At 35.8% G+C, this 26,216-nt stretch overlaps 1 protein-coding gene across 1 annotated transcript in view; it reads left to right on the top strand.

Annotated features, from left to right (window-relative positions):
* SI (sucrase-isomaltase) overlaps window positions 1-26,216 on the top strand; it is a 93,019-nt gene that overhangs the window by 60,333 nt on the left and 6,470 nt on the right. The window contains 14 exon segments of the mRNA NM_001082266.1: window positions 4,324-4,386; window positions 6,211-6,327; window positions 7,591-7,678; window positions 9,337-9,475; window positions 12,960-13,093; window positions 16,348-16,382; window positions 16,464-16,580; window positions 19,250-19,398; window positions 21,686-21,770; window positions 21,849-21,905; window positions 22,520-22,557; window positions 22,559-22,570; window positions 22,573-22,644; window positions 24,776-24,864. Coding sequence (NP_001075735.1) covers window positions 4,324-4,386; window positions 6,211-6,327; window positions 7,591-7,678; window positions 9,337-9,475; window positions 12,960-13,093; window positions 16,348-16,382; window positions 16,464-16,580; window positions 19,250-19,398; window positions 21,686-21,770; window positions 21,849-21,905; window positions 22,520-22,557; window positions 22,559-22,570; window positions 22,573-22,644; window positions 24,776-24,864 — 1,195 coding nt within the window.

Raw genomic sequence — 26,216 nt, forward strand, 5'->3', positions numbered from 1 at the left:
GGGCTCTTCAGCCAGATCCAAAACGCCTTAAGGGCTGATTCTGAGGCCAGAGACATTTTCAAATCAGATCTTCGATATCCTGCAAATAAAAGATACTTATTTGTAGTTCTAAATCCTGGAGTGATTTTAGAAACAATTCCAACATAGAATATTAAATTATATTTCATATTAGAACTTTGTTTTACAAGACTAGTTTTTTTTTTATTTAATAAATGTGAATTTACAAAGTGCAACTTTTGTATTATTGTGGCTTCCCCCCCCAACCTTCCTCCCTCCCGCAGCCCTCCCCTTTCCCACTCCCTCTCCCATCTTGCCCTTCATTGAATTTCATTTTCAATTATCTTCATATACAGAAGATCAACTTAGTATATAGTAAGCAAAGATTTCAACAGGCTGCACTCACACAACCGCACAAGGTATAGGGTATTGTTCGACTAGTAGTTTTATCTGTAATTTCATAGTAAAACCCATTAAGGACAGAGATCCTACTTGGGGAGCATGTACCAAGTGACTCCCATTGCTGATTTAACAATTGGCACTCTTATTTATGACGTCAGCAATCACCCGAGGCTCTTGCCATGAGCTGTCTAGGCTATCGAAGCCCCTTGAGTTCAGCAACTCTGAACTTGTTTAGTCAAGGCCATATCACAGTGGAGGTTCCTTCCTCCCTTCAGAGAAAGGTGCCTCCCTCCTTGATGGCCTGATCCTTCCGCTGGAGTCTTGTTCACCAGGATCTTTCATTTAGGTTGTTTTTGCCACTGTGTCATGGCTTTCCATGCCTGTGAGACTCTCATGGACCTTTTAGCCAGATCTGAAGGCCCCAAAGGTTGATTCTGAAGCCAGAGTGCTGTTTGGGGCGTTTGAATATGCTGTGTGACCTGCTTCCCCCGCAGGATCATTCTCTCCCTTTTAATTCTATCCTTCATTATTCGCATATACTGATCTCATTTGTGAAATCCCTTCGACACTTACCCTACCTTTTTGATCGGTTATGTACTTATATTTATCACTTTACCAAGTGCGCTGGCATTGGTACATGCCTCCTTGATAAGATTGAGTTGAAATCCCCTGGCACATTTCTAGCTCTACCATTGGAGGTAAGTCCGAGTGAGCATGTGCTGACCTCTCTTATTCCTCCTCTCTTATTCCAATCCTATATTTAACAGAGGTCACTTTTCTGTTAATTTTAAACGCCTAAGATTGATTGTGTATTGATTACAGAGTTCAACCAGTGATATTAAGTAGAACAAACAGAGCAACAACAACAACAACAAAAAATACTAAAAGGAATAAAATAGTAGGTTGTTCCTCAATAGCCTAGACAAGGGCTGATCATATCATTGTCTCTCATAGTGTCCATTTCACCTCAATGGATTTCCTTTTAGATGCTCATTTAGTTGCCATCGATCAGGAAGTACATATGATATTTGTCCCTTTTGGACTGGCTTATTTCACTCAGCATGATATTTTCCAGATTCCTCCATTTTGATGTAAATGACCGAATTTCATTGTTTTTTACTGCTGTATAGTGTTCCATAGAGTACATATCCCATATTTTCTTTATCCAGTTATCTGTTCATGGACATTTAAGTTGATTCCATGTCTTAGCTATTGTGAATTGAGCTGCAACAAATATTGAGGTGCAAATGGCTCTTTTTATCTCCCCTTTAATTCCATTTGGGTAAATTCCAAGGAGTGGGATGGCTGGGTCCTGTGGTAGGGCTGTATTCAGGTTTCTGAGGACTCTCCAAACTGTCTTCCATAGTGGCTTTACCAGTTTGCATTCCCACCAACAGTGGATTAGTGTCCCTTTTTCCCCACATTCTCGCCAGCATCTGTTGTTGAATGATTTCTGTATGTGAGCCATTCTAACCGGAGTGATGTGAAACCTCATCATGGTTTTGATCTGCATTTCCCTGATGGCTAGGATACTGAGCATTTTTTCATGTGTCTGTTGGCCACTTGGGTTTCCTCTTTTGAAAAATGTCTGTTAAGGTCCTTGGCCCATCTTTTTATTGGGTTGGTTGTTTTGTTTCTGTGGTGTTTCTTGATCATTTTATAGGTTCTAGTTGTTAATCCTTTATCTGTTGTGCAGTTTGTGAATAATGTCTCCCATTCTGTTGGTTGCCTCTTCACTTTCCTGACCATTTCCTTTGCTGTAAAGAAACTTTTCAATTTGAGGTAATCCCATTTGTTCATTTTATCTTTGATTATCCATGCCTCTGGGGTCTTCTCCAGGAATTCTTCACCTGTTCCAATGTCTTGGAGGGTTTCCCCTATACTCTCAATTAGTTTCATGGTGTCATGGCATATCTCTAGTTCTTTGATCCATGTTGAGTGGATTTTTGTATAAGGTGTAAAGTAGGGATCTTGCTTCATACTTCTGCATGTGGACATCCAGTTTTCCCAGCACCATTTGTTGAAGAGGCTGTCCTTGTTCCAGGGGTTGGTTTTAGGTCCTTTGTCGAATATGAGTTGGTTATAGATGTTTGGATTGATCTCCGGTGTTTCTATTCTGTTCCATTGGTCTATCCATCTGTTTTTGTGCCAGTACCAGGCTGTTTTGATTATAACTGCCCTGTAGTATGTCTTGAAGTCTGGAATTGTGATGCCTCTGGCTTTGTTTTTATTGTAAAGGATTGCTTTAGCTATTCTCGTTCTCCTGTTTCTCCATATGAATTTAAGCATCATTTTTTCTAGTTGTTTGAAGAATGACTTTGGTATTTTGATTGGTATTGCATCGAACTTGTAAATTACTTTTGAGAGAATGGACATTTTGATGATATTGATTCTTCCAATCCATGAGCATGGCAGGTTTTTCCATTTTTTTGTGTGTCATCTTCTATTTCTTTCTTTAGTGCTTTGTAATTTTCATCATAGAGGTCTTTGACCTCCTTGGTTAAATTTATTCCAAGGTACATTGTTTTTGTGGCTATTGTGAATGGAATTGATCTTAGAAGTTCTTCCTCAGCCATGGCATTGTCTGTGTATACAAATGCTGTTGATTTCTGAGCGTTGACTTTGTATCCTGCTACTTTACCAAACTCTTCTATGAGTTCCAACAGTCTCTTATAGGAATTTATTGGGTCCCCTATATATAGTATCATGTCATCTGCAATTAGGGATAGTTTAACTTCCTCCTTTCCCATTCGTATCCCTTTAATTTCTTTTTCATGCCTGATGGCCCTGGCTAACACTTCTAGGACAATATTGAATAGCAATGGTGAGAGTGGGCATCCCTCTCTGGTGCCAGTTTTCAATGGAAATGCCTCCAACTTTTCCCCATTCAATATGATGCTGGCCATTGGTTTATCATAAATTGCCTTAATTGTGTTGAGGAATGTTCCTTCTAACCCCAATTTGCTTAGGGTTTTCATCGTGAAAGTGTGTCGTATTTTGTCAAATGCTTTCTCTGCATCTATTGAGATAATCGTATGATTTTTGTTTCTCAATTTGTTAATGTGATGTATTACATTGATTGACTTTCGAATATTGAACCATCCCTGCATACCAGGGATAAATCCCACTGGGTGAATGATCTTTCTGATGTGGAATTGGATTTGGTTTGCCAGAATTTTGTTGAGTATTTTTGCATCTATGTTCATCAGGGAGATAGGTCTGTAGTTATCTTTCTCTGTTGTGTCTTTTCCGGGCTTAGGAATTAGGATGATACTGGCTTCATAGAAAGAATTTGGGAGGATTCCCTCCCTTTCAGTCGTTTTGAATAATTTGAGAAGAACTGGGGTTAGTTGTTCTTTAAATGTCTGGTAGAATTCAGCGGTGAAGCCATCCGATCCTGGACTCTTCTTTTTCGGTAGTGCGTTTATTACTGTTTCAATTTCTTCCATGGTTATGGGTCTGTTTAGATTTTCTATATCTTCACAGCTCAGTTTAGGAAGGTTGTATGTGTCCAGGAATCGATCCATTTCTTCCAGGTTCCCCAATTTGTTTGGATATATCTCTTTGTAGTGGTTTCTGATGATTCTTTTTATTTCTGTTGTGTCTGTTGTTACATTTCCATTACTATCTTTGATTTTACAGATTTGGGTACAAGACTAGTTTTTAAAATCAATAACTACCAAAATATTTGGTGATTTGTTTTCCAATATGTCATATTAAAGATAGGGTTAGTATAAAGAATGGAAATAGTCTGCAAATGGTACATATGCATAAACACAAAGTGAAATAAATAATTGAAAGGACTAAGATCTGAGTACCTTGATTCTATAATATGGCTCAAATGCATCTTTATACTTATTTACATCACAAGCACTTCATAATTAATTTATTCTAAACTATTTTTCTACTTTTTCTTTCTCCTAGGTTTGGCCAGACTTGCCTAATATAACAATAGATGAAAGTCTAACTGAAGATGAAGCTGTTAACGTATGTTTTATGTTGCTTAATTATGTAACTCAAAGAAATTCAAAACTGAGATTTAATGATCATTTTGACCAAGAATTCAATTTGAATATTTTCCTTAAAAAAGTAGATGGTGTATTCTAAATGCTCTATATCAGAAAATATTCAGATCAAATTTATATACTTTTTAAATAACAAACTGTGTTATCACTCGGTTACTTAATTATATATTTTATGTCATTTAATTTAAGCAATAATTCTTGTGTTTTTTTTATTGAGGCAGTAATACTTAACATGAGATCCACTCTCTTAATAAATTTTTATGTGTACAATATAGTTTTATAAACTAATAGAGACAATGTTGTGTAGCAGATTGTTAGAATTTATTCATCTTGAAGCATTAAGTTTTTAATTAGTGATTCCCATTTTTCCCTTGCACATAGTCTTGGGTAACCATCACTTTGCCTTCTGTTTCTATGAGTTTGGAGTCATGTAGTATTTGTCATTAGCAGCTGGCTTATTTCATTCAGTTTAATATCTTCAAGGTTAATTAAAAAAAGCAAAAAGAAATAAAAAATATTTTCTGTGTAAATGAGCAGAAAAGTAGAAGATAAGATCTGGCACAATCCTTATTTCTAATTATTATTGTGTTCTGCTGGAAACTCTAGATAGAAAATAATCCCACTAAACCTTTGCTCCTTGTGAGAGAATTATAATCATTGGATAAGATGGTAAAATTAAGTCTCCTTTTAGTTAAAAAATATTCATGTAATATATTCCTAAATCTCCATATTTCCTACTCTCTGTACTTTCTCTGTACATATTGGTGTTTCATATCCCGTTCATAGAGAAGATGATTCTGGTTTTTACTATGTAGTCTTAAAATGGACCAAGCAAGCATTCAGTTTATACCATATTTTGGTGGCATCACCTATTGATTTATCTACATAAACATCAATATTTTGCTAACTCACCCTTTGAAACATGCATGCATGGACTGGCAAGTAGGCGATTTTCATGGTAGTGAGCAGAATAAACATCTCTTATTTGCTGAAACAGAAGGGTTAGAGGTGACCGAGAAAGTGAAGCAGTTTATTAAGAAGGAATGATATATTGATTCAGAGAGTCAGAAAGCTGGGTAAACACATTTAAAATTTATTTGTGTATTGATTGAGAGAGAAAGAGAGAGAGAGACCTCATCCACTGGTTCATTCCCCAAATGCCTGCAACATGGAGCCAGGACCTCAATGCAGATCTCCCATGTTCTTATAGGAATTGGACTACTTCAGCTAGCACCTGTTGCCCGCCAAGTTAAACATTAGCAGGAAGCTAGAATTGGGAACAAAGCCAGTGCTTGAACCCAGGCACTCTGATATTGGATATGGGTGCCCAAGGTAGTGTCTTTACTGCTGCACCAAATGCCCACACCCAGTAAATGCATTTTTAATCAGGAAAAAGTGACTCAAATATAGGCTTTCTCCTCCCTCACCATTCTTCACAAAGGCAAATGTATACCATGGGGCTCAACAGATACCAAGCTAAAAAACTTCCAGATAGCAATAGAAATATATTGGTGTGCGATCTGAACTGCTTCTTGATTGTCCTCACAGGAACATGAGGCTGTCCTGTCCTCTCTGAATATTGTCTGTGTGTTTTGAGCTCTCGCTGCAGCATAGAGTGGTTAGCAGAAAACCACATACATGTACGTAATGAAAGTTGAGATCAAATGGCCTTCATCTTCATTCACACAAGACTTGTTCATCTGATGTATTTATATATTTCTTTTTTAGACAAGTATGATTTCCCTTAGAATTTTTCTATATATTAACCTGAATTTTGGGTTTACAGGCTTCCCGAGCTCACGCAGCTTTTCCAGATTTCTTCAGGAATTCCACAGCAGAGTGGTGGACAAGAGAAATTTTAGATTTCTACAATAACTATATGAAGTTTGATGGCTTGTGGATTGTAAGTAATTTCTCTTAAGTTATTTATCATGTAATGATTATGTAAAAATTTATTTGACTTTAAAAGTATCAACAAAGTTTTTTTCTATGAAAATGAGCCTACTCCCTTGTTTTTTCCATCAAACTTTATTATGCTAAAGATTGCTAAACTACAGTTTCAACAGTTCAATTTCTGCATGTAGATGTTCTTTTTTGGATATTTTCAACTTGAGCAAGGAACCAAAATAATATTTTAAGCTAATGATAAATATCTATAAACCATTTATTTTATTTTAATTCAAAGTAGAAAAAATCTCACACTAAAATAGGTTTTTGTGTAAAAAATAACAAGCTTTTATAAATTTAACAACATTGGCTCTCAAACAATTTCCTTATTTTAGTTTAACTTTAAAATTTGGTAGTGTAATTTTGGTAATATAATTTAGAGAGAGCATTAAAAAGAGATAGAATTAAATGAATTTAGATTATCACAAGTATTTAATATATGAGATTTTATAAAATACTTCTCTGGCTGTGTGGAGGTGACATTTCTTACTCTTGGTTTTTCCATAATATATTTATTTACTTTTTATTTTAAATTGAAGAAAGAAAGAGTACATAAACCATAGTTTTTAAAAAAAAATAATGAGACAGGAGTTTTTTGTTACATACTTTATTTTGTTACATACTTATTTACATACTTTAAGAAATTATTTTAAAAATATCCCTGAGAATATATTGATCCAGTGAAGATAAACTTTCAAGGTGGAGGAAACTTCTTTGCATGGTTACTAGTCCATGTATCTAGATTATTGTCCCTTATATATGACTACTGAGATCCCACGTTATATACATCATAGAGATAGATACTCTGGAGTTTTCTGTGTTTGTAAAATCCATTTTGTGGTTTTTAAAACAAAAGTAATTGATTTCAGGCTCTAGCAGGAATGGAGGGGAAGATGGTGTTAGAACCTGCACACCACAACACAAGTTTAATTTTTTCTTGGAAATTCAGAAATAAATTGATTTTATATCTACAGTTCACAATACAGGGGATAGATGACATTTTATATTCCTCAAAAGAGGAACTGATTATAAAATTTTAGGCACACTAAGCTAAACTAAATTCTTCAGTGTCAATGTGCTGCAATTTAGTTTTGCTTTTACCATATTTAGCATATGTGATACTGTTCAAATATGCTATTTTAATTTGCTTGCTCTCTCAATTGGTTTTTAAGAATATGTATTGCAAATTTAAGTGTTTGATTACTTTCTATGTTTTAAGGATATGAATGAACCATCAAGTTTTGTGAATGGAACAACTACTAATGTATGCAGAAATACAGAGCTAAATTATCCACCTTATTTCCCAGGTACAATATTGTTGTTATGCCTTTGACATTATCACATTACTATTACTATTAATTAATATATACATACCTATGATGTACAGATTATGAATAACATTCCCAACTTTCACCACCTACCCGCACACTAGACTATACCTTGACCCATCCCCAATTATATTTAGCACTATTTTGAAAGAAAAATAAATACAGGGACATGCTTTAATCTATATGAAAATATTTTACATTTATTTGAAATTGTTAGTTTGACTTTCTTAAAATTTGTCACAGTTTGAATTAATTTTTGTAGGAGTGAGTGTTTGGCACTGTGCTTAGGTACATCCGGTACAAAGTGCATGGTTCAAGTCCCAGTTCTAGCCTTTCCAATCTAACTTCCTGCTAGTGTGCACTCTAGGGGACAGCAGGCAATGACTAATGTTCTTGGTCCCTGACACTCACTTCAGGGACCCACATGGAGTTCTGGTCTCCTGGCTTTGGCCTGACCCAGTCCCGGCTTTTACTGGCATTTAGGGAATGATCCAACACATAGAAGATCTTTCTGTCTTCTCTTTGTCTCTCTGCCTATGAAATAGAAAGTGAAAATGAATAAGTACAAATAAAAAAAAATTAAGTTTGTCTTTAGTCAGAATGAATGAAAGTAAAGTAACAACTTCCTGAACTATGAGAGAAAGGGCTGGTCCACCAGCGTTCATGTTCATTCTCTAAAGTAGGTGGCAAACCTAATTTGTTATTAACATGGAAAATGACAGCAAAGTTCCAAAAAATAAAAATGAGAGAGAGATTTTAGTGAGAAAAAGTGAATCAGAAGACAGGGTTATGTCATTTGTCTTGTTCTTAATTCAAAGCTTTATATTGCCAAATGCAGTTTTTATAAAAATCTGTTTTGTTAAAAAATTTATTTAAGGTATCAAATTTCATGTATTTCATATAAACAAATTTAGGAACACAGCGATACTTCCTACCCTATCCTCCCTCTTGCCCACACTCCCACCCTCCTTCCTCCTCCCTCTTCTATTCCCACTCTCAATTTTTACAAAGATGTATTTTCAATTTACTTTATACTTATAAGATTAACACTACACTAAGTCAAGAGTTCAGCAAATTGCTCTTTTCCATCCAGTGCATAAACATTTAAGAGTATACTTATTTTAGGTATTTGTTAATTCATAAGATTAACTTACATTTGCAGATCAGCTTTGCATTTATAATTAGTATGAATAAAATGTCCAAAAGATTTAATAATTATTTTAAAACAATTATTAATGTTGTGTCAAAATTATATGTAGTGGGGCTGGCACCATATGGGCACCGGTTCGAGTCCCGGCTGCTCTACTTCTGATCCAGCTCTCTGCTATGGCCTGGGAAAGCTGTACATAGATGGCCCAAGTCCTTGGGCCCCTGCACCCACTCAGGAGACCTGGAAGAAACTCCTGGCTCCTGGCTTCAGATTGGCGCAGCCCCAGCCCTTGCGACCAATTGGGGTGTGAACCAGCAGATGGAAGACCTCTCTCTCTCTCTCTTTCTGTGCCTCTCCTTCTCTCTTTGTGTAACTCTGACTTTCAAATATCTTTGAAAAATCTTAAAAGATTATATGTAGTTACAAGTTTTCATTTCAATATAAGGCATTTTGTAATACATTAACTTTTTTCATTGATTTTCCCCAGAACTTACAAAACGGACAGATGGATTGCATTTCAGAACTATGTGCATGGAAACTGAGCATATTCTTAGTGATGGATCATCAGTTTTACATTATGATGTTCACAATCTCTATGGATGGTCACAAGCAAAGCCTACTTATGAGTAAGCAATGTTTGTAATTATCCTCTCTGAAACGTTTTTTGTTGTTGTGCTTTTACATTTAATGCTACATATTTTAAAAGTCAGTGATCTTATCTGGTAGCCCCTTTTTCCCAATTGTTCTCTGAAATTTACTTTTCAATTAAGTTAGAAATATTGTTTGGAGCAAGCATTTTGGCTTAGCAGGTTAAGCCCCAGCCAGCGACCCCGGCATCCCATATGGGAGAGAATTTGTGACCCAGCTGCTCCACTTCAATCCAACTCTCTTCTAATGATCTGGGAAAGCAATGGAAGATGGTCTGGGTGCTTGGGCCCCTGCCACCTATGTTGGAGACCCAGAGGAAGCTCTTGGCTTCAGTCTGGACTTGTCTGAGTACTGGCAATTGTAGCCATTTGGACAGTGAACCAGTGGGTGCATAATCTCTATCTCTCTCCCTGTCTATCCTTTCTCTCTGTAATTTTGACTTTCCAATACATAAATGGATATTAAAAAAGCATTGATAATATCAACTTATATATTATCTATATAATTTTTGTATATATCCATTTATCTATTATTATTATTAATTTTCATCTTATTTTAAAAAGAATCCTAGGCTATTTTTATTTTGTTCCCTGTCATGTAGCCAGTAGAGTATCTTGCAAACAGTAGGTGCTCAATAAATAGTGTTGAATAGATGAATGAACAGATAAAATATAATTTGATGTCATGAAAGCTTAGTTAATTCTATTTAAATCAGCTAGCAAATTACAGTCTTTCTGAATGATCTGGTGGTTCTAAACTTTATTGTTCATACTAATCATCAACAGGTTTGGTTTTTTATTTATTTCAAGTTTTATTTATTTATTTGAAAGGCAGAATTACGAAGAGGGAGAAGAAGAGACAGAGAGATCTTTCCTCCACTGGTTCAATTCCCAAATGGCCAAAATGGCCAGGGCTGAGCCAGGCCATAAGCAGGAGTCAGGGGCTTCATCCAGGTCTCCCACATAGGTGACAGTGGCTCCACCACTTTGATCATCTTCTGCTGCTTGGCTGGATTGGCAGTGGAGCACGCAGCTCACAAATCGGTGCCCGTATTGGATGGTGGTGTTGTAAGACTAGGCTTTACTTGCTACATCATTGCTGTGGCCCTTCACATCATTTTTAAGAAACTCACATGAGGCCAATGATGATTAAATATACATCATTGTTTGTGTATCTAGTCTTTATTATTGCGTCAAAGAAAACTTTCTTCAATGATAGGAATGTTCTATAATTCTGTATGTAGCCAGATATGTTTATCGAGCAATGTTGTTAGTGTGACTCAGCAATCAAATTTTAAAGTTTATTTAATTTTGGTTAAATCACTAATTATGAAATAAAAGATAATTAGTGGCCACTACATAAGTCAGAGTAAATCTAAACCACTAGCTATCGATTGCACATTGTTCACCTGGAGATAGTTTTTCCTTCTCCTCTGCTTCTCCTCCACCCACCTCCTCCTCCTCCTCCTTTCTCCTTCCTCTTCCCACCTTCTCCTTTCTCCTTCCTCCTACTCCTCCTCTTCCTCCTTTATTTATTTATTTGAAAGGCTGAGTTACAGAGAGAGAAGGAGAGACAGAGAGTGCTCTTCCATCTATTGATTCACTACCTAAATGTCCACAATGGCCGTGGCTGGGCCAAGCCAAAGCAGGAGCCAGGAGCTTCATCTGGGTCTCCCACATGGGTGCAGGGACCCAAACACTTGGTCATGTTGCCCTGCTCTCCCAGGCACATTAGCAAGGAACTGGATCATAGTGGAGCAGCCAGGGTTCTAATTGTGCCTATATGGGATGCTGCCATTGTAGTCCAGTGACTTAACCCACTTCTCAGCAACACCAGTCCCCACCTGGAGATTATTAATAAATGCTGATTTATTTGGTCTATTATATTGTGTCAAAATCTGGATTTTAAAAGTTTCTCATGGTTCTAATTAGCATACAGGGTTAAAAAACAACATTGAAGTATATGATTGAAGTTGGTAAAAGATTGGAAAACATTTTGGAGGAAAGAGTATGGATAAAGTTTCTCACATTATTGCACCTGCTAATCTTATCTTGTACATGCTTATCGTCCCTACTACCTAACTTTTAAACAACCCAGAATAGATGCGTTGAAAAGCGTTTCATGATTATATGACTACGGACTTGTCAACGAAATCCCACAATAGGGACCCCAAGGTGGATCAGAGTGGAAGGGTCAGGATAAGCACCAAACACTTTGATCCATGCTCCTATTAATGCACCTGGGAAGGCAACGAAGGCTCAAGAATTTGGGCCCTTGACACCTGTGTGGGAGAACTGGATGAATTTCTAGGCTCCTGGCTTCAGCCTGAGCCAGCCCCAGATGTTATTGCAGCTACTTCAGGGGTAAAACACTGGATGAAGATCTTCATCTCTCCCCCTCTGTCTGTTGCTCTGCCTTTCAAAGATAATTATAATATATTTAAAGGATTAGACTTTAAAGTTACATTGTTGGTAATGGTAAATGATTTTTCAAATAAATATTCTGTATAAAAATTTACAGAGGAGATTCTTCCAATATAGGCACTTAGATTTTCCTTAGCAGAAATTGATTATGAAAATGCTTTCTGCAGAATTATTTTTAATAAGAAATCTAAGGAGGTGTATGTTCACTAAGTAGTTTTATGCATTGGAAAAGAGTTTTTGTAAGCCTAAGAAGCAAGAAAAAAATCCTTCATGAATATATATTTCTTGTGAGTGAACATATTGAGAATTTGAGATGGTCTTGCTTTTGTAAATAATTTATGTTAATTAAATAAAACAAGCTATGGTTGCAAACTCAAAATTTCTTTTGATAGTTTTCATATAGGTTTTAGATCATTGATTATTTTTTACAGAAGTACACACTTATTTCTTGTTAAATGTCAGTAAATATTTGAGGTATATATTGAAATAGTTATACTCCAAAGGAGCTGGTCCCTTTATATTTTTTGCAGAAAAATGAAACAATGAAGATAGTTTTCTTACATCATCTTTTCAAAGATGCAAGTAGGAAATTTTAAGTTAATGAGTATAGTGTTGTCTCTGTTGAATATATCATCTATGTCTCTTTAGACTGATATTTTCAGTCTCATATCTTTATTTTGAGATATTCATTAGTTTAAAAAAATCTTTGAACTGACATTACATGCCAACGTTCTATTTGGCTAATTAGTTAAGTTTACACTATATATCGAGTTAGCTTGTATTCATTGAAAAAATGCATTAAAGCCATTTAATATCTGCATAATACTCTGGAAAATGTTCAAGAGAATCATATTTTTTCATGCCCAAGAGGTTTTCATAGTATAGCAGACAAAACTCACATATAAAGTATTAGTTGTAATAAGATTCAACATAAACACCATAAATCAAACACTTTTACTCAGTGGTTATGAGTAGAAATATTTGATGAAAATATCGTATAGGTTAACAAAAACTCAGAATACTTTTTTATGTACATCAGTGCCTTGCAGAAGACAACTGGCAAAAGAGGGATAGTTATTTCTCGTTCTACATATCCTACTGCTGGGCGATGGGCAGGACACTGGCTTGGAGACAACTATGCACGGTGGGACAATATGGACAAATCGATCATTGGTATGTGAGAGTCTTCATCTCCATTTTTAGTCTTTTGAATTTTTCCTTTGATAACCGCTTATGCTGTTGCTAGTTCATGTAACATAAATTTTCAAAATTATGTGCTTCTGTCCTTGAGTTTTACAAGTCATAGCATTATGAAAAACCACTGGCCCAAGAAATAAGATCAAGGATGTTGTGCAGAAACTATGCTACTGATTTATTTTAAAAATAATTTTACTGTTTTTTCAGTTTCTTTATGAAAAGGGCAAGAGCTAGAAAAGAGAACATCTAGAACTACAAATTAGAAGGGAATAGAAATTATGGATTCTACAAAATAACAATCATTGAGAGATGCTAAAGAATATTTCAAACTAAATATTTAAAAAGATATTTGACAATGGTAGAATAAATTATAAATAAGGCACTATGAACATAAGTGAAATTGACACTTTGAGATGATTATTATTTAAAGTCCTTGTCTTTGCTCCTGAGGAACAGTGGCTTTTCTGCTTACTACTTGTTGAATTGTTTATTTAGTGGAGAATTAATTCGTGATTACAAAGTAAATTGAAAGCATATAATTGTGAAAAATAAAAGAAAAATAAGAAAGGAAAGAAGAGAGATGATGTGAGCCAGGGGGGAAGGAAGTATATTTATGTTCTTAAAACTGTATATATAAAATACATGAAATTTGCTCCCTTTATATAAATAAAGAAATTAAAATACACTATAATTTTAAAGAAGTGGTACATTTTTGTTTCACCTTTAGTATTAAAACGTCTTATAATGAATAGATTCAGGGCTGGAGTCATGGCTCACTTGGTTAATCCTCTGCCTGTGGCGCCGGCATCCCATATGGGCGCAGGGTTCTAGTCCCGGTTGCTCGTCTTCCAGTCCAGCTCTCTGCTGTGGCCCAGGAAAGCAGTGGAGGATGGCCCAGGTGCTTGGGCCCCTGCACCTGCATGGGGGACCAGGAGGAAGCACCTGGCTCCTGGGTTCTGAACGGCACAGCACTGACCGCAGCGGCCATTTGGGGAGTGAACTAAGGGAAGGAAGACTTTTCTCTCTGTCTCTCTCTCGCTGTCTATAACTCTACCTGTCAAATAAATACAAAAAAATAATGAATAGATTCAAGGTAAACAAAGTTTATAAATATTGTTTAAAAAAAGAACTAGAAAATCAAATGTATTCTATTTTATTGAAGTGATCATTTCTTAGAGAATTTATTTTTTTTAACTTTTATTTAATGAATATAAATGTCCAAAGTACAGAATATTGATTACAATGGCTTCCCCCCCATAACGTCCCTCCAACCCGCAACCCTCCCCTTATCCACTCCCTCTCCCCTTCCATTCACATCAAGATTCATTTTCGATTCTCTTTATATACAGAAGATCAGTTTAGCATACATTAAGTAAAGATTTCAACAGTTTGCTCCCACACAGAAACATAAAGTGAAAAATACTGTTTGAGTACTAGTTATAGCATTAAATCTCAATGATGTACAGCACACTAAGGACAAAGATCCTACATGAGGAGTAAGTGCACAGTGACTCCTGTTGTTGACTTACCAAATTGACACTCTTGTTTATGGCCTCAGTAATCACCCTAGGCTCTTGTTATGAGCTGCCAAGGCTATGGAAGCCCCCTGAGTTCACTGACTCTGATCATATTTAGACAAGGCCATGGTCAAAGTGGAAGTTCTCTCCTCCCTTCAGAGAAAGGTACCTCCTTCTTTGATGACCCATTCTTTCCACTGGGATCTCACTAGTGGAGATCTTTCATTTAGGTTTTTTTTTTTTTTTTCCCCCAGAGTGTCTTGGCTTTCCATGCCTGAAATACTCTCATGGGCATTTCAGCCAGATCCGCATGCCTTAAGGGCTGATTCTGAGGCCAGAGTGCTGTTTAGGACATCTGCCATTCTATGGGTCTGCTGTGTATCTCACTTCCCATGTTGGATCATTCTCTCCCTTTTTTATTCTATCAGCTAGTATTTGCAGACACTATTCTTGTTTATGTGATCCCTTTGGTTCTTAGTCCTATCATTACGATCAATTGTGAAAAGAAATTGATCACTGGGACTAGTGAGATGGCATTGGTACATGCCACCTCGATGGGATTGAATTCGAATCCCCTGGTATGTTTCTAACTCTACTGTTTGAGGTAAGTCAGCTTGAGCATGTCCCGAATTGCACATCTCTTCCCTCTCTTATTCCCACTCTTATATTTAACAGCGATCACTTTTCAGTTAAGTTTCAGCACTTAAGAAGAATTGTGTATTGATTACAGTATTCAACCAAAAGTATTAAGTAGAACAAACAAAAAAAATACTAAGAGGGATAACATATTAAGCTGCTCATCAATAGTCAGGGTGAGGGCTGATCAAGTCACTGTCTCTCATAGTGTTCATTTCACTTTAACAGGTTTCCTTTTTGGTGCTCAGTTAGTTGTCACCTATCAAGGAGAACAAGTGGTATTTGTCCCTTTGGGATTGGCTTATTTCACTCAGCATAATGTTTTCCAAATTCCTAACAGGGATCACTTTTCAGTTAAAATTTAAACACCTAAGAATAATTGTGTGTTAATTACAGAGTTCAACCAATGGTACTAGAACAAAAAAAATACTAAAATGGATAAAGTATTACATTGTACATACAGCAGTAAAAAACAACGAAACTCGGTCATTTGCAACAAGATGGAGGAATTTGGAAAACATCATGCTGAGTGAATTAAGCCAGTCCCAAAGGGACAAATATCATATGTTCTCCCTGATTGGCGACAACTAACTGAGCACCCAAGGGGAAACTTGTTGAAGTGAAATGGACACTATGAGAAACAGTGACTTGATCAGCTCTTGTCCTGACGGTTGATGTACAATGTAATATTTTATCCATTTCTTAGAGAATTTAATCAATAAGAATAGTTAAGTTTATTTCAAATAATAATGACTTATTCTTAAATAACTACACAAGCATTTTCTTTATTTTTAAAAATGAAACTGGGAAAATCCACTACTGATACATTGTGCCACTACATTTTCATAACAGTCTCTGCTCCTAGTATATCATCATACAAGTGTCAAGGCAGCTGTGTTCTGTTTTTATAAACATTATTGACACTATTCAGAAAATAATATGCAATAAGTAAAGAAAATGTACTAACAGTTTTAAAAATACCTCATTTAATTGGAGATGATATTAAAAAAATTTTTTCATTACTAGAAATAAAAAATATATGAAATAGTAGTTTTTAAATTTTTTCCTATTTTTTAGGTATGATGGAATTTAGTCTCTTTGGAATATCATATGTAAGTAAATTTGTTTCATTTATATTCACGAAATATAATATAAACCATTGAACGTGTATTAAATGTAATAATATCTTTTAGACTGGAGCAGACATCTGTGGTTTCTTCAATGATTCAGAATATCATCTCTGTACTCGCTGGACACAACTTGGAGCATTTTATCCATTTGCAAGAAATCACAACATTCAATTTACTAGAGTATGTAATATCTGCATTTGATTTCTTTTTTCCAACCAAATTTAGAAGCTTTGGAATAGAAAGTGCCTTAACCTTCTGATTTCCAGATCAATGTTTTGAATCTGCATATTCACGGAAGACATCTAAACCCATTACTCTGAGATTTTCTGATTGGAAGCATAAACTCCATTATATGTTAGGGACCGTGACTGTATGTTTACTGCTGTCCTATATAGTTTGGAAATAGTAAAAAAGAAACTTATGGCCTGGAACTTTTTTCAAATGGTAATGAAAAAGAAAGAAGTCAGATTCAAGCTAAATCTTGAGAGTTAAAATCATTTGCATGAATGAATGATATGGGCAGATATATAAGACAAATTATAAAACAATTTATTGAAATGCAGAGAAAATACAAAAGGAAAAGAGATGAGGACAAATTTCTGTGTGGTGGCACATCTATGCACTTTATTAAATTGACTAAAGAATTGTTGAGTGATTATAGAGGTAACGCTGAAAATCAGGGAAGGTATAAATAATTAGAAACTATATCTAAAAAATATATACTTTGTGACACTGAATTTCAGTGCAGGGCAGATAAAAGACAAATTAGCAACATGTGCATCATAGAAGAATTGAAAGTAGAACTGATTTATGAAGAGTGGGTTCTAAACTAGTTACTGAAATGTCTGCCACCTCTAGGAAATTTTAGTTAAAATAAAAGGAGAGCATAGAAGGACAGAAGGAAAGAAGGCAGGATGGAGCACTTTTTGGAAGAGTTTGGGAGTATGGCAATAGAGATAGATATAATATGATGGAATAAAAATATTTTAGTAGGAAAAAGTTACTGTCAACAGTGCAATCTAGAAGGCTGTAATATCAGGGAGTAGGGCAGGAATCTGTAAAAGCGTGGAATGGCATTAATTCAGCATGTGTTTATCGAAAGTCTACTACTTAGTACTTATAGTCTGTGTCCTAGTTATTCATATAGTCTAAGGATGATAAAAGATGATATACAATTATATATACACCTACAGCCATGAACGCGCGCACACACACACCCACACACACACACACACACACACATATATATATATATACATTTACATTTAGATAGATAGATAGTATGTTACATACAAATAAATGGTGTGTAAGAAGGAAAAATAGAGTGGCTAAGGACGTAGAGACTGATGAGAGTCTTGTTTTAGAAGGAGGGGTTAGGGAGGTATAGGATGAAGTGACGTTTGAGCAGAGAAAATAAAGATAAATAACAGGAGGAAAATTCAGGTGGGAAAAACATGAAAACCCTGAGATACTAATGTGGTTGGAGTTTCTGAGAAAAATAAAAAGAAGGATAGGGCCCAACATTGTTGCATTGCAGGTTAAATATCCTGACTGCTCCATTCCTGACTCAGCTCACTGCAGATGGCCTAGAGAAGCAGCAGAGGATGGCCCATGCCATCCACATGGGAGAAGAGGAAGAAGCTCCTAGCTCCTAGCTCCTTCCTTTGGCCTGTCCCAACCCTGGCCATTGCAGCCATCTGAGTAGTGGATCAGCTTATGGAAGATCTCTCTCTCTCTCTCTCTCTCTCTCTCTCTTCATAACTCTAACTTTAAATAAATAAGTAAAATCTTAAAATAGAAAAAGTAAGAGAATTAGAGATTTTTTAAAAAAAATCTATAGATCATAAATTTACCTATCAGTTTAAATATGTTAATATTATTACATTTATGAATGTATGGCTTACAAGTTATATCATGCATCAAAATGTTTAATCAAAATTGTAATAATGAAGTCAGTAAGCCACAAATATGGTTTTTGCTGCTTTCTTCTTACTTGACTTCGAATTTAGTAAGAATTAAATCACATAATATTTCTTGAACCACTTTTACTTTCAAGGTTTTGCCTATTCTTACACTACATATACCAGTGTTAAGTCAATCATCATTAAAACTTCCTTATTCCTGAAATTGATAAAAATTGGAAATTTCAGAAATACAATATAGATCTAAAGAGCCTCAGTCCTGTTGACAGCAACAAAAAGTATTTCTCATTGGAATTATATGATAGCATTGTTTAGGCCTCTGGAACAAATTAATGTATTAAATACTAATCACTTTCTGTGACTATTATTTTCTAACTAATATGTGCTGCAATGTTTTACTTTTAATTTTCCAGACTCAAACATGTTCTCTATTTCATTCAATATTCGATCTTCTCTTCCTTCTTTATTATTAATTCTTCAGTGCCTGAAGAATTTTTTTCCTGAGCACATAAAATGTGCCAGATCACCATGATAAGCTCTGAGTGTTTGCTTATTTCAATACACTTTTATAGACTGCAGCTTCCTTTTCTTTCTTATACTTCTCACCTCCAAAACTGAGTAATGCCAACACTGATAATATAATCACCATCTATTAAGATGTGGACTCTACTTTGCATATTCATCTACAGTAAATCAAATCCATAGGCTTAATTTTCATTATTCTTATTAAATTGTTAATCCTGTGTCTTCTTTCTCTCTGTTTTAAAGGGTAGGGTTATCATTGCTTAAGATTTTTCTGAATAAAGTTTGCACTGTATGACAATGAATTAATATAATTTCCTACTTTTTTCTTTAAATATCTATATGTTTGTATATTATGACTAAATAAAAATGAATTTACGACTATTTTATTTTTCTTTGTTTCAGAGACAAGACCCTGTTTCATGGAATCAAACTTTTGTTGAAATGACAAGGAATGTTCTGAATATTAGATATACTTTATTACCTTATTTCTATACACAATTGCATGAAATTCATGCTCATGGTGGCACTGTTATCCGACCCCTTATGCATGAGTGAGTACAAATTGTTTTTCTACCACAAAGAGATAGCTTACATTTATTTGAGTCTTATAATGTTTCATAGTCCAACATAGAACATTTTAGATTGGGAATTTTTTTGTTGTTCTTAGCATTCATTTTGAATTAATAAAAACTGGTTACAAAAATAAACCTACTAATAGAATAATATATGCCTTTAATAAATGAAATAATTTATTATTTAAATTAATAATTTCTTAAAAAATAACTACTGTATACCAGCCATGAATCAGAAAATTACATATATAACTACATGGAGTATTTTTAAACATTTCTGGGGATAAGTCATGATATTCATCACAATTTACTTAATTGAAGTTTACTACAGTTATGTAAATCTACAAAATATTGATGCCTTACTGTAGAAGTTCTTCCCACCTCTTACTAAAGGTATGGAAATAGGTTCCCTAGACCAGTTTCAGCATTATTCTTGGAAATTTGTTTTAGATTTATCCCTTACAACTTAAAATGAGGGAGCAGAAGTTCATATTAGCAGTTAAATCCTACATCAAACTGTCTGGGTTGGATTTCCGGCTCTGGCTCCTAACTCCAGCTTCCTGCTAATGCAAACCCTGGTAAAAAACTAGTAATAGCTCAAGTAGTCGGGTACTTCCCACCAATGTGAGAAGATGGGATTATGTTCCTAGTTCCTGGCTCTGACCCTGGCCCAGCCCCAGCCACTACACATGGAAAGTTAACAAGTTGATGACAGCTTCAAATTATTAATTTATCTTGTGTAATCCTTTCTTTATTTCTGATAGCATTTGATTGATCTCCTTTCTCTTTCACTTACAGACTTTCCTCCTTTTCTTAAATTCCTTTAAATGTCCCAGGAGAGCTATGGCATTGGCTCTGGACTGAGTCTTCAATTGGAAGGATTATTATTAACTATGCAGATTCTTGCCCTATTGAAAATGGCTGGAACTTTGCTTTTTGGGTTGTTGATAAAGTAGTAAGCTGAGCAGTCCAGTTCAGCATTAGTGTCAGATTTTAATACAATAAAATTTTGAATAAAATCATTTAAAAATAAACTTTGAACTTTTATTTCAATTGAAGAAGAAATGTGAACATTTCATTGTGACTTTTCTCAAATGATACAAGAGATTTTATGTTTTCTAGCCATTTGTATATAATATTTGAACATCTGATAACATATGGAAGCAACTTTAAGGCCATGAAAACCACTATGAGAGAGCTCTAACCTGAGGAGGATAGGCAAACTCTAAAGTTAACAAATTGAATTCTTACAAGTTTCATAATTCTTTTTGAGAATGTTCACAGTTTGAGTTTCCTAGTTTTTGTTCATATACTAGGTGAAGTTAACATTTGCACTTCTATATTGCCTCTTCCAAGGCTATTTCTTTCAGTTACCCTGTGTTCTATCATAATCTTTTGCATTTTTTCAGGAATATTTATTCAGTTATATGTAGCTTTACTCATAAATTATTACACTGTGCATTAAAATCCAAATGATGAGATTATTCTCATGGTTTGGTTTTCATTTTTAAATATCCATTTATTTATGTGAAATGCAGTGTTACTGGGGTGGGGGAAGGGAGAAAGAATAACAGAGAGAGAAGAGAGAAAGAGCAAGTTTCCATCTGCGGGTTCATTCCCTAGATGACTCCAGTGGTCAGGATTGGGCCAGGTTGAAAAAAAAAATAGAGGAGTCTGGGGCTCCATCTGGATTGCCCACATGGGTGGCAAAGGTCCAAGTACTTGGGCCATCTTCCACTGCCTTCTCATCTGCATTATCAGGGAGGTGGATCAAAAATGGACCAGTCAGGACTCGAGCCAGAACCATACTGGATGCCAGCATCTTAGGTGGTGGCTTAACCCACTGTGTACAACATTGGCCTCTGTTTTTCATTTGCTTCAAATTTATTTATTTCTTCAAAAGGTAGAGTGACTAGAGTGGGGGGGGGGTGGAGAGAAAGAGAGAGAGAAAGAGAGACAGAATCTTCACCTGGATCACCTATGTGGGTGTCAGGGGCCCAAGGATTTAAGCTATTATCTGCTGGCTTCCTAAGCACATCAGCAGGAATTTGGATAAGAAATGGAGGAGCTAAGACTTGAACCCACACTCTAATATGGGATGCCAGCATTGCAAGTGATGGCTTGACCTACAGAGCCACAACTAACCCCTATAATTTGGTTTTCATTTTAATCCAAAAACCCATAGTATCAAATTTAAGTTGAATAGTGTTTTATGGTATCCAGATGAGATAATATTATTTGATTTATTTTTTCTAATTTTTTCAAGGTTCTTTGATGACAGAACAACTTGGGACATATTTCTACAGTTTCTGTGGGGTCCAGCATTTATGGTTACCCCTGTGTTGGAACCTGTAAGTCCTACTATTATTTTGCTCACAAAATTGTTTGTTTGTATGTATGTTTTTAATTATTGTATCTTTAATTTCCAGTATACTACTGTTGTACGTGGCTATGTCCCTAATGCTCGGTGGTTTGACTATCATACGGTAAGTATTTAGGGAATTCTGGGGACCGACTGAACAGAAAGAGGTAACAGTTTGGATGCCTATTGATAGTAACCAATGCTATATTTGGTCTACTTTCTATTTGAAAACAGTAAAATATGTCTTGCTAATTAGAGCTGAATCAAATTAACACACATTGAGAGTTAATTTATTCTGCTATAGTATGTTATCAGGTCATTGATTCACTTTAAGAAATAAAATGAAAGTGCACATTGTATACAGAAAGGTCATTCCCCTTTACTGGATATGCAAAATGATCATTAAAACTAAAGCACTCCCTCTGAGAATAATGTGCATGACAACTCTAGAACAGCTTTTGTGACCTTTCAAAAATCCATACACATTCTGCCTATGAGTTCCACAGAAACAAATAGCTATAAATCACTTTCAGAGATAGCATAAGGACCTAGATTGAACTAGCATGACTTAAGGGTATGCTTTAAACAGCATGTTTTCCTGACTATGTTTGTGTATTTAATATTTCATAAATCACAAAGTATGTCATTTGATCTTATAAATGTGCCACCTCAAGTACCAATGTTACTTATGACTCCATTTCTGGCCCTCTTGATTTTGTTTCCATTTCTCATTTTCAGGGAGAAGATATTGGAATCAGAGGACAATTTCAAGATTTTAACACTCCTTATGATGCAATAAATCTACATGTTCGTGGTGGTCACATCCTACCATGTCAGGAACCTGCTCGAACCACATTTTTAAGGTAAGTGAACTGTTGTTGAGATCATATTGAACCATTATCAAGATGATATTAAAATCTGTGATGCACTAAACTGGAAATGTCAGGAATTAGGAATGGTCTGAGATTTGACCCGCTTTTAAGCTATTAAGTTAGCCTGTGGCATAGCACAAAGCAGAAACTTTCTGTGAATTTCAACATTCCTTGGTCCCAAAGTCCCATGGCAATGATATGGAGTAGCCCAAGTAGATGCTGCACGGGTAGCAGGTTTTGTCACAGCCAAGGAACCCCAAGTTTAGGGAAGCTTTGTATGATGTGTGGTTTATTAGTCAACATTTAATGACTTAACTAAAATAACAGGAATTACTAAGGAGGAAATAAGGTTTGTATCAGCTTAGAGTTTTGGAGAGTCACAGTTCAAGATATTACAGCCCCATGAGTCTGGTGTCTGATGGAGAATGGCAGTGGTGGAGTCCATTTGGTTAACCAGAGCCAGAAAACTGCTGGACCAAACTTGGCTTGCATAATCAACTCTCTTATAAGGACTGCCTTCTTAGGACAAGCCCCTAGCAACCCTAAAGATTTTCTAAAAGGTCTGCTGTCCAGATAAGACAGTTAGATAAGTCTCTATCCTTAAACCTTTATGTGGGTGGATAACATGCAGAAGCAATGACAAATGAGTAACTTGTACCTTGAATGACTTCCTCCATTAACTCATCTTTTTTCTGCCTGTGATATGTGAAAAACGCCATGATATACTTCATGAAAATATAGTATTTTATGAGCCTCTTTTTTCTTTCTTAAGATTTATTTATTTATTTAAAATGCAGAGTTACAGAGAGAGGTGAGGAGAAACAGAGAGAGGGAGATCTTTCATCTATTTTGTTTACTCTCCAAATGGCCACAACAGCCAAGGTTGGGCCAAGCCAAAGCCAGGAATGGCGGCAGGGCCCAAATACTTGGGCCATCATCCACTGCTTACCCAGGAGCATCATCAGGGAGCTCTATGGGAAATGAAACAGACAGCTTACCCCTCTGCTGGCCCCTGAACCTCTTCTTCAATACTTTATTTTTAGAGCACTTTTAGATTCACTGCAAATGTGAGAAGAAAGTCCATAAAACCCCTATCCCATCTGGCACATTCAGTTTCCTCCAGTATTACCATACCCCAGAAGCACAGTACATTTGTTACAAGCGATCAGCCTACATTGATACTGTTAGGCAAGGTCTGCAGTTCATATTGGGGTTTACTCTCAGTGTTACCTATTCTGTGGGTTTGGGCAAGTGTACCATCACATATGTACAGTTTCACTGCCCTACACTTCTTCTGTATTCCATTTATTTATTGTGCTTTAATCCATTGTATCTACTGATCTTATTACTATCTCTATAATTTTGCCTTTCCAGAATGTCACATAGTTGGAACTGTACAGTTTGGAGCCTTTTGCTTTCTTTTTTTTTTTCATTTAGTAATAAAATTTAAAATTTCCTGCATGTGTTTTCATGGCTCAGTTTCTCATTTCTTTTTAGCACTGGATAGTTCCTTTTTTGAATCTCTTTATAAACATTCAGTATTGCTCCTTTCCACCTCTTTTCTGTTTCCTTTTCTCTGCTTCCATTTACCTGTCCTGAGTTATATTTCTTTGCTCATTATAGTCCATGAAAATATAGCTATCTATTGATAGTATCACCATTCTTTTAAGTTAGTAAGTCTCCTGCTGTTCACAGAGGAAGCTGACCTGTTTCTTAGAGGACTTGTTCCATAGTAAGATAAAGAGTAACCTAGATGTCTTATTTATCACCATTCTTAAGTAACCACCTGGCCAGTAGTTTCCCTTTTCTGCATGAAGACAGTCCAACCTGCTGTACCACAGCACCAGTCCTGAGACAACTTTTTATTTGTTACAATGGATAATTTCTTGAGATCAAAGGACATATAAGATATATTCTATGCAATAAGAAATAAACTATAGTCATATCATTCTTATTAATGTATTTAAAAGTAGAACTCTTGATTTTCTTTATCTAAATCGGTTTGCATTTTTTGTAATTATGTTTATTTATGTTCCTCGGGTTACTTGCATAGATGACAATACCTAGCTATACATATGCTGTCATACAAACATAAGTAAAATTATATATTTCTTTTTTAAAGTCGACAGAAGTACATGAAGCTCATTGTTGCTGCAGATGATAATCACATGGCACAAGGATCTCTCTTCTGGGATGATGGGGACACTATAGGTGAGTATTCTCTTTGATAGATAAATGTAATTGATGCTGCACATATTCTTTCACATCTTATTCTTGTACTTTTGAAGCTTACTACAAAGCTATTAATAACATTTAAAGCCAAAAACATCTAATAATTAGTTGGATCAATTTAAATTAATAAGCAATGCCACAAACCTTTAAAGACTCCCTCATCATCATATAACTAAACTCTATGGTAGATATATAAATGATTAAGAAATTTATGCAGGCATGGATAATATATTTATTGGTGTTTTCCTTCCAGAAGTTAGCATTGTGCTTTTCATATCACTGATATTTGGTGTGTGTATGTTCCACTCAGACGGATCCCCACTTTCTTTCCTTTTTTTTTTTTTTTTTTGACAGGCAGAGTTAGACAGTGAGAGAGAGAGAGAGAGAGAGACAGAGAGAAAGGTCTTCCTTCCATTGGTTCACCCCCGAAATGGCTGCTACCGCTGGCAGCCAGCGCGCTGCGCGGATCCGAAGCCAGGAGCCAGGTGCTTCCTCCAGGTCTCCATGCAGATGCAGGGCCCAAGCACTTGGGCCATCCTCCACTGCCTTCCCGGGCCACTGCAGAGAGCTGGACTGGAAGGGGAGCAACCGGGACAAAACCTGGCGCCCCAACCGGGACTAGAACCCAGGGTGCTGGCACTGCAGGCGGAGGATTAGTCTAGTGAGCCACAGTGTGGGCCCAGGATCCCCACTTTCCATGTGCACGTATTCATGCACAAGGGATGCCTTTAACACAAGGAGGTTGCTCAGAAACCAAACTCAAGAGAGTATTTCTCCATATTTTGTGGCTATTGATTTTGCTTATATGTTTATTTTGATGTTAATATTAAGGATTATTTTCACTTGAGAATGTACCCTTGAATCTATGTTTACTCCATCCATGACTATTTCTAAAGACCTGTCAGAACTGCTAAAGTCCTAGCCCTAGCTGTGTATGCTCATTTGTCCACTGGCATTAGAAGTATCTGGGATAGTTTGTTAATAATACAGACTCATGGTGTGGGGTGGCATCCAGATTTCATTAGTTGGAGAAGAAACCCGGGAAACTACCTTTGAGCAAAATACCCTGGGAGATTCTTATGTTCATGCCAACACTCGTAGTGAGTAAAGATTACTGACTACTATTACCAATGCCATGTCTACTAGGACTTTGAACCAGGATTTTGAACATTTTCATGACAAAATCTTAGTCATTAAGACTAACATCTGTGCACAGCTGAAGTTCTTAAGAGTGGGACACTGCAATTTAAATAAATTATATATCCATAGATAACAGAATTTTCATTAATGCCACAGACATGTATATGTCTCATTTTTTCAGATAAATATCC

The sequence above is a fragment of the Oryctolagus cuniculus genome, chromosome 4, assembly GCF_051225735.1.
Source record: "Oryctolagus cuniculus isolate XC-2025 breed Fujian yellow rabbit chromosome 4, ASM5122573v1, whole genome shotgun sequence".
Lineage (NCBI taxonomy): Eukaryota > Metazoa > Chordata > Mammalia > Lagomorpha > Leporidae > Oryctolagus > Oryctolagus cuniculus.